Here is a 9,653-nt window from a genome sequence, read left to right as displayed (position 1 = left end):
GTTTTACAACCTTGCCCGCTGGGCTTCCGGGCACGCCTCGCCGCGTAGGGGCGGAGCCACGCGTCCGAAGAGGGCGTGGCCCCCAGCCCGCGCGGGAAAGGGGCCGGCGCCGCATGCGCGCTCACAGTCGGTGGCCGCGCGCAGCACGCTCAGGGCCGGGATGGCGGCAGCGGCTGGAAGCGGGGCGCCCCGGGAGGAGGAGGGGCCTGGAGGGGAGGCAGCGGCCTCACAGGCTCAAGCTCCGACGAGTGCTCCGGGGGCTCGTCTCTCGAGGCTGCCTTTGGCACGAGTGAAGGCTTTGGTGAAGGCGGACCCCGACGTGACGCTAGCCGGACAGGAAGCCATCTTCATTCTGGCGCGAGCCGCGGTGCGGCGGGAGCGCAAGGGCACTAGGGCGCGTGGTTCTGGGGGGCGTGGCTTCCCGGGGGCGGGGCTTGGGGGCGGCTTGGGCGGAATTTGGGGAGGAGGAAGAAGAGGGTCTGGGCGGGGTGTGCTGAGCCAGAAAGTGAAAGGGGTGTTTGGCTGCAGTCTGAGGCGTGTGTAATCAGGGAAGGCTGGAGAAGAGGGTCACGCACCTTCATGGGTTGTATTGCTTTGTTAACTACTTTACGAGGGCGCAGAGATCAACTTTAATTTGCAGCTCTCCTGGCTCACATACAATTTGTAGCAGTCTAGTAAAGGAACACGGTGGATTTATGAGTAGGGGGGAAGAGGTACTGGAATGACCTTAGTGAAGTCCAGTACCGTCTTAAGTTTCAGAACCTCCCCACTTGCTTGAGCCCTTCACCTTCTTTTCTTTCAAAACCAGGAGTCCGTTGATTTTTTACTTTGTTCATTTGTTTGACAGGAACTGTTTGTGGAGACCATTGCAAAAGATGCCTACTGTTGTGCTCAACAAGGAAAGAGGAAAACCCTTCAGAGGAGAGATTTGGGTAGTGTCTCTGTAGTATCTGGCAGTAGACAATGGAGGGCTGGGTTAAGCTTCCCCTTTGCAGGTTGAGAAGGCAAAGCAGGTGTTTGATTTCTGACCCTCTGTCTAGCTGCTAACCCTTGCACATGTCCGAAGTTTTCAAATACTGTATCTTATACTCCCTGCTATATTGCCAAACTCTTCTCTGATAACTTTCAGAGCAAAGAGAATAAATTCAAGAGTAAAGCAACATGGTAGGAGGATTCCCATTTCCCCTTCTCATTGAACAGTCTTTGCCAGGACTTGACTTTACTCTATTAGGCAGCCATATGTAAGATTTAGTGATGGAACAGAATAGATCTCAAGACAGCAAGGGACATATTGTATAAATGCCTAAATCTGTATAAATTCTTATCCCCTTCATTGTGTGGATTGTGCTAATTTGGAGCTGATTGCCAAATGACTACAGTCAAGTGTCCCTTTTCCTTGTGTTTCAGATAATGCAATAGAAGCTGTGGATGAATTTGCTTTTCTGGAAGGTAAGCTTTTTATCAGTGGAAAATCATTTCCACCTGTCTTTTCCATGCTAATGATGCGAGTTCAGCTCTTAAAAACAAATGTTTGGTTCTCTCTTATTTGTACAGAGATAGTTTCTTCTCCTTACTTCCTATTAGGACAGTGAAAACAAACTTGCTAACTCTATTTAGAGTCAGTTTCCCTTGGGGAGTTAGAACTTCTGGAAAACTGCTAACCATAAAGAAGGGAGAGGGAATATGAAGACACATGGTAGACTCAGATGAATTGGAAAGTTTTATACCTGCTTGTGTTTTCCATCCCTAAATATAAATAAATAGAAATTTTGTTCCCTCATCATAACATTAGCCATCAGGAACAATTGCCAACATTCTGTCCATTTTCTTCTTTAGCAGTCTGTGTGTACTGATTATTTTGCATTGAGATTCTGTACTTCTTGTAACTATTTTTTCTTAGGAATTTTAGGTTAACTCATGTACTAACTAAATCTTGTCATCAAAATAGGAAATACTTGAAGTACCACATTTTAACTGCTTTCTCAGCTGTTTCTTCTACTGAATTCCTAAGTCTTACTCTTCAATCCGTGTATTCTGATTGAATAGCTTTTCAGAATCCATGTGCCCTCAATTCATTCTCACTTTCACCCTAACAAGGTGTTCTCATTACCTCCTTTAAGCTTCATTACTTTCTGAAATCTTTTCTTCATTTATTTCATTCTTTTTATTCTGTGTTCTGCATCTCCATATCACACTAGGCCTGTGTTGTAGTCTTTTAAATGTCTTTGAAGATACCTTTCCATGGCCAGCTTCAAGCCTAGATCTTAAGTAATCTTTAATTTATAGATCTTTGTTCAGCCTCTTTTTCAACCTATTTTTCTTAAAAATAATTTCTCTTAGTTTCGTTTGTTGCTCTATAATCCAGTATGTAGGTGTATTCTGTGTGTGGGTTCGTATGAAGAAAAAGTGTATTCTCCAGTTGTTGGGTGCAATGTCAAGTCTCATTGCATAGTTTATATTTTCTATATTCGTACTGAATTTCTTTTGTCTGCTTACTGTATCAATTAATGAGAGTTGTGTATTAATGTCTCCTATGACTGAAGAATATTTTCACTTATGGTTCTGATCTATTTTTCATTATAGATTTAAGACTGGAATTAGGAATATACAAATTTAAAATAATTATATATTGCTCGTGATAGAATCTTTAATATTTAAAAATTTACCATTGTTACTTCTAGTAATGTTTTTTGCCTTAAAGTCTATTTCGTCTCATGTTATTAAAGTTTGTCAGCTTTCTTTAGTGTTTATGTGTTTTTTTCCCCATCTTTTTGTCTTTACATTTCCATATCTTTGTAAGCGCTGTATAATTGGGGATATTAAATTCTTACTGACAATCTTTGCCTTTAACTGGAGCACTTAGTTCATTTATGCCTAATTTAATTAGTGATAACAGTAGACTTAAATCTCCCATCTTATTTTACCTGCTTTTCATTTGTCCTATTTTATGCTGCCTTTTGTATTATTATTCCCTTTTTTTTCCTCCCTTCCATCTGTTGGGAAATTGTATATATCTATCCTTTTAGGATTAATCCATTAATTACTATATGCATGCTTAATTTATCAAAGCCAAAAGTTAGAACCTTTTCCCTCATCCTCAGCAAAATGGAATCTTAGAATCCATTAATGCCATTTATAAGCCCTCATCCCTCAACTTAACATGCTGTTATTGCCATGTGTCTTTATCAGCCCACATCAGACATTGTTATTGATATATGATACAGATAATATATGAGTTTATTCATGTTTACTACAATTTTTGATCTTTTTGTATTTCTTATCCTCCATTTGTAATCCTTTTCCCCCAAATAAGTCCTTTAGAGCTTTCTTTGGTATAGGTAACTGGGAGCTGACTCTCAACTTTCTTTTTTCTTTTTTTTTTTTGAGGGGGAAATGGAAGTACAAAAAGATTTTACTGCTAAATTTAGAATTCTAGCTGTCCTTCTACCATTTTTTGGCTTCCATTGTTTCTGTTGAGAAATCACAGTCTGTCTTTTGAAGGTAGTTTATCCCTTTTTCAGATTTTCTCGGGCTGAGGATGTGGCTCAAGCGGTATTGCGCTTGCCTTGTGTGTGTGCGGCCCAGGTTCGATCCTCAGCACCACATACAAACAAAGATGTTGTGTCCGCCGAAAACTAAAAAATAAATATTAAAAATTCTCTCTCTCATCTCTCTCTAAAAAAAAAAAAAAAAAAAAAAAAGATTTTCTCTTTGCCTTTGATTTTCTGAGATTTCACTCTGATGGATAGAAGTATGGATATGCTCTGGGAAATTCTCAGCCAGTTTCTCTAGACATTGACTCTGCTTTGTTCTTTCTCTGCACTTTTTCTGGGATTTTCACTAAATATACATAAAAGCCCAACCCTAATTTTGCCTTTGTATGATATGTTCTGTGTAATTTTTTGTTTTGGAATTTTCGGTTCTGTCTTCACTTCTTTTCATTTCCTTTAAACCTCTTTGTTGATTTTCTGTGGATACTCTGAAACTTGTCTTTCATTTATTTAAGTGGTGAATGTAGTTGTTTATTATAGAGTATGTCATGTGTAATATTCCATCTAATATCCAAAGCCTTTTGAAGTTCTTACTTTGTAGTATGTCCAATCCAATATGTAGACTTTTTGAGTTTGTCTTTTTATCTGTTCTTTCTTTTGGTACTGTCTTTACATAGTGGTCATTGCACTGGAAAAAATTATTTGTTGATAATTTGAGATTTTATGGTGATATCTTTCTCCAAAGAAAATTTTTCTTTGCTCCAGCAAGACACCTAGGAACATTATCAGTACAGTACCTCCTTAATGAGATCTAAGACTGGAAGATTCCTGCATCATAGTGGTGATGTAACCTCTGGGCTACAGGTCTGTGAGGAGTCTGATTTAATTTTGGTTACTGTGAGGGTATAACATTATGGGACTCTAGCTTAAAAAAGGATGGGTTACCAGTCCTCCTCACTCAGGCAGACTTTGGGGTTTGACTGTTGATTGGTTCCCTGCCTTTTCAAGATTTTAGATTTGCCATTTCTTGATTTTTTTTAATGTCTTAAAGATCTTCTCTCATTTATACACACACACACACACACACACACTTGTTACGTATATACATGCACATATTTATATTTATATATTTTAGCTTTATTAGTTGGTCTCAGCAAGATATTGTCATTGTCAAAAGCAGGCTATTATCTTTTTTAAATTAGAGGTGTTTCTGGCTTGTTTTTACTATGTTCTTTGCCTTGAGTTATCTGTTTTATGCTAGAACTTTTAAAATAAATTTTGGTCTCTTTTATTTGTGTAGGATTTCTTTAAATTCTCAGTGATGTTTATTCTTTTTAAGAATGAGAGAATGTGGAGACTGGAAGCTGTTTGTAGTGTAGTGGGGATAGTTTTTGCCTGGCAGCTTTGCTTTAGGATGAGCAGGGTTGTGGTCAGATGTTAACCTGGGGCTTCCAAAGGCCAGTATACAGAATGCTCTGTTGTGGGAGCAGTGTTGTTAGAGGAGCTCTAGTGTCTCCTGATGGTCTGTCTGGCTCTTAAAGAGAGCCCTGTGATTCTCCCATTCAAGTTAAGTGTAAATGTCTTCACCATATAGAAAAAGTTATGAGAGACATGTGGGGGCAATAGTTTGTGATAGAGAAACATGGGTCATTGTCTCATTTTCCTCTCTGTTCTTTTATAATTCTTGGTGACTGAGTCTAGATCCTCCCTATGGTTCTAGGCAGATGGGCTTCCTCTTCAGCTGCAGCCCCCTCTGTGTTCCTTCTGGGTTCATTTTTCTCTACTCTATTTATAAACTTGCTTCAGGCAGATTTTGATAATTCACTTTTTTTGTTGTTGTTGTTGTTGTTGGAATCTGTTAACTGCCCATAGGCCCCTATTCCTTATTGTAGATTTATACCTTTTTTAAACCTTTTTTTCCTTTTGAATGTAATTTTGGGTGGCAGCGCATATGAATTTATGGGCTCGGTCCTACATCTTAAGCTGGAACTGTTTAAAAGATTATAAACTCTTTTAGCTTATATCATTTATTTTATGTCACTTACTCCTTGTATGGTTTTCCTGTATGTTTAGTTACACAACAATTTCTTAAACCTTACCTACCTAATTCTAATTCTCTAGATTGGTATGCTTAATTTCCAACTGCCCACCCTCTTTAATATCATATTTTTCCCCAAGGAGCTTTTGGATAGATATTCTTCAAAATTAGAATTGCTGCTTATATCAACATCCTTTCTATTTTAACTTTGCTCAGTTTGTTACACTAATCCCGCTTTCGAGGTACCTTGCTTTACATATTGCTCTTTGTATTTTTAGGTACTTTGGATTGATTGCTGAACTGGACAGTTTTTGAGCCTTCACTGCATTCTTCAGCTTGCCTCTCTGCAGGCCTCAGCTTTGAAGAACAGAATCTCTGCACATATGCACATCTTCCTGCTCTACCTTTACTTAAGCCGGGATAAGCAGAGCTCTTACCTGATAACTTTTCTTTATAAGGTCTTCCACTACTTATGTCTGTCTTCCATTTTAGCCCTGGATGCAGCTGTTGCTGCTTGGGGCAGAGATGAAGAAATTGTTTGCATAGGTGGCTTAATGAATGATGAGGACCAGAATAAAGGTCTTTGATCAGCTTCATTCTAGTGTGTTCCATGATCTTGCCTTTGTTCTTGCCCTGTGATTGGAAAGCCACCATGCCCTGGTACAGACCTTCCTGATCTTCCCTGCCAGCCATTTTAAACCACAGTCCTTTCATTATTTTTGTTCTTTGTTCACTGTGGCACCATAATGTGGTTCCAGAATTTATAGAATAGTATTTTTCTTTAGTAGTCATAGATTGAAAACGAGTTAAATTTTTATATTGAGAAATAATTCATAAACAGTTCACCAAAGTGCATAATTCATTGGTTTTTAATATAGTCACAGATGATGCGCAACTATCACCAATGAATTTTTGAACATTTTCAAATGAATGGAATCACATAATATGAAGGCTCTTGTGCTTTTGTGTATGGCATTTTTCATGTAGATATTTTTTTCCTTTTTTTTCTTTCAAGCGGTCATGTTTATTTATACCAATAGGTTATATTAGTTCATTAGTATGATAGCTACATTATTGTTCATGTAGATTGTTTTTGTTTATTTTTTTTTTAAGATTTGTCCATGTATCAGTACCTTTTATAAAAATTGTGGTAAAGTATATATAATATAAATTTTACTGTTTTAACCATTTTTAAATGTATTTAGCTCAGTGGCATTAAATATAGTGTTGTAATACCCTTACCACCATCCTCCAGAATTGCTGACACTTTGGGTGGGGAGAAACAGGGGAAACAGTATGGTGAAGGTTTTATTTATTTTTTGCAAATGTAGAACTTTCCCTTAGAAAGATATTAACATAGTGGGTGTTTAAATTCCTTTAAATTGTGTAGCTTGTATTCTTAGATTCTGTTTCCAATTCTTAATAACGGCTGAGATTAAAAAGTGAAAAAAGTAAACTGAAACTTGATACCCATTAGATACCCATTAAACAGTAACTCCTCTTTTCTGTCTCCCTCGGTCACTGGCTAAATTTTTTATTTTTGTGAAAAAGTGTGAGTGACATAGGAAGCAGGCAGAGGACTAGAAAGCAGTGATTAAGGGAAGCAGCAAGAAACCTTGGAGAGCAGTTCTTAAGTATTTTTGGTTGTGGACCACTTTTAAGATACAAAGTCCAGGGCTGGGTGTGGTGGTGCATGTCTGTAATCCCTTTGATGGAGAAACTGAGGCAGGAGGATCACAAGTTCAAAGCTAGCCTCAGCAATTTAGTGAGGTCCTGAGAACCTTGGCAAGCCCAAAATAAAATATGAAAAGGGCTGGGGATGTGGCTCAGTGGTTAAGTGTCCCTGGGTTCAATCCCCAGTACTAAAAAAAAAAAAAAAAAAAAAAAAAGATACAAAGTCCACAGGATCTTCCCCCTAGAGTAACGATGAGATGCTCAGTCCAATAGCATTAAAAAAAAAAAAATAAACTTCATTTCAGAATAAGATGATTCCCAGAAAGTTCTTGCACATCCCATACCTAGTTCCCCCATTGCTAGCATCTTAAGGTTACTAGGTACATTTGTTAAGAAATGGCATTTATGGGTCACTATTAACTGTACTCATAGTTTTTAGGATTTCACTAATTTTCCCATTCCAAGATCCAAACCAAGATACTATATTGCATTTACTTGTCATGTTTCCTACTGACTGGTTTCTGACAGTGTCTGGTCTTTTCTCATTTTTTTTTTTTTTTACTGCTTTGACATTCTTGACTAATTCTGGCCAAGTATCCTAGATTGTGCCCCTGCCTGGGTTTATCTATCTGTCTTGTCATTAGTTAGCTCCATAACTTTGCATATAATTTTGGATGTTTTATAGACCTTGGAGGCCTGTCTGTATGCCTCTTATTATGGTAAATGGGAGTTTACAAGGGCATGCTGACCTTTTCTCAAGGTAAATTAAAATATAGGTTGCAGCTCAATAGTGGGACATGAAATCAATATAGTGTGTTGCCACCAGCATTTTTTAATATAGCAAGGTTACTGACTGACTGATTGTAATGTTGACATACCATATTGAAAAATATAGACAAGATGTTAGATGCTATCACCAAAAAGTAAGAAATGCATTTTAAAATTAGCTAGATTTAACCATGTCACGTACTTCAAAACATCATATGTAATTAAAAACAATGTTATTTGTTCATTTAAAATTAGCATCAGGTGTTGAATTTAGTAAGTAACTAAGTATTTTAATTTTCGTTGCATGTGTGTTTGTGTACTAGGTCCTTGTGTAAAATGTACATGGTAGGCAAAGTCTTGGCCCCCATTACCTTCATGCCCCCCTTCCCTGGTGCCATGCCTGAAATGTTATGTTACAGGGCAAAAAGGATGTTGCAGATATAACTAAGATTATTAATCAGTTGATTTTAAAATAGATTATCCTGAATTGTCTGGGCAGGCTTAATCATGTGATCCCTTAAGCAGTTTCTTCTGGCTGAGAATAGAAAAGAACGTGACCTGTTGTTGCTTTGCTGGCTTTGAAGATACAGGGGGCCATAAGCCAAGAAATGTGAGCACCTTTAGAAGTTGAGAATAATGGCCAGCACAGAAACAACCTGTGGCCCTCAACTGTATGGAACTGGATTCTGCCAGGCACTTTAATGGTCTTGGAAATGGATTTTCCCCTAAAGATTTCAGATAAAAAAGAGCCCAGGCCAGCCAACATCTTCACTTGTGCCTCACGAGACCCTGAACAGAGAATCTAGCAGCCTGTGTCAGTCTTCTGACCTGCAGAATTGTGAGACAATAATTGAATGTTTTGCAGCTATACTTGTGATTTATTATGGCAGCAATAGAAAATTAATGTGGCACATTTTGTACTGAGAGGGTAAAAAAACCTGGGAGTCAGGAGTTTTGTTCTTATCCTGCTACTCTAATTCAGATAATCACTTGCCCACTGTGAGATTTTTCTTATCAGTTGAGTGAGTTAAAATTTGTTCTGTGTGACTTTTATTTTATGAGCTTTTTTCCAGCAAAATTCACCCCTTTTAGTGTACATTCACTGTGAGTTGTAATAAATGCATATAATCACCTTCACAAAGAACAACAAAAAATCCTCATGCCACTCCTTTGTGTTCAACTCCCACCAATCCTAGCACTGGAACCACTGATCTACTTATTGTCTCTACTAGTTTTGCTTCCTCCAGAATGTCATTTCACAATGTATATGTTGTGAATGTTATATAAATTGGATATCAAATAAATTTAGTCATACAGTCTATATCCTTTTGTATCTGGCTTCTTTAATTTAGCATAATGCATTTGAGATTCGTCCACTTGGGTGTACCAGTAGTTTGTTCCTGAGTTCATTTCATTATATCAAATGTATATAATAATCTCTTCATTCCCCAATTGAGCATTTGGGTTATTTCCAGCTTTTGAGAGTGAATAAAGCTATAAACATTTGCCTTTAGGTTTTTGTGTAAACATTAATTTTCTTGGGTAAATATATAGGAATGAGTGGGATCTTATTGTAAAAGTATGTTTATAAAAGAAATGTCCAACTGTTTTCCAAAGTGGGCATACCATTTTCCACCTGCAATGTTTGAGGATATCAGTTGTTTTGAATCCTTACCAATGCT

General features: G+C 37.8%; 1 protein-coding gene across 1 annotated transcript; it reads left to right on the top strand.

Annotated features, from left to right (window-relative positions):
- Positions 1 to 117: 117 nt before the first annotated feature.
- Pole4 (DNA polymerase epsilon 4, accessory subunit) lies at positions 118 to 9,292 on the top strand. Its single transcript, XM_046432383.2, has 4 exons — positions 118 to 367; positions 848 to 932; positions 1,408 to 1,449; positions 5,808 to 9,292. Exons 1-4 carry the CDS (start codon positions 161 to 163, stop codon positions 5,819 to 5,821), a joined length of 348 nt encoding a protein of 115 aa, XP_046288339.1. The 5' UTR covers positions 118 to 160; the 3' UTR covers positions 5,822 to 9,292.
- The last annotated feature ends 361 nt before the right edge of the window (positions 9,293 to 9,653 follow it).

This window comes from Marmota monax, unplaced genomic scaffold, assembly GCF_021218885.2.
Source record: "Marmota monax isolate L192 unplaced genomic scaffold, Marmota_monax_Labrador192_F-V1.1 WCK01_AAM20220418_F8-fsc00106, whole genome shotgun sequence".
Lineage (NCBI taxonomy): Eukaryota > Metazoa > Chordata > Mammalia > Rodentia > Sciuridae > Marmota > Marmota monax.
This window is presented reverse-complemented; position numbering and strand designations above follow the sequence as displayed.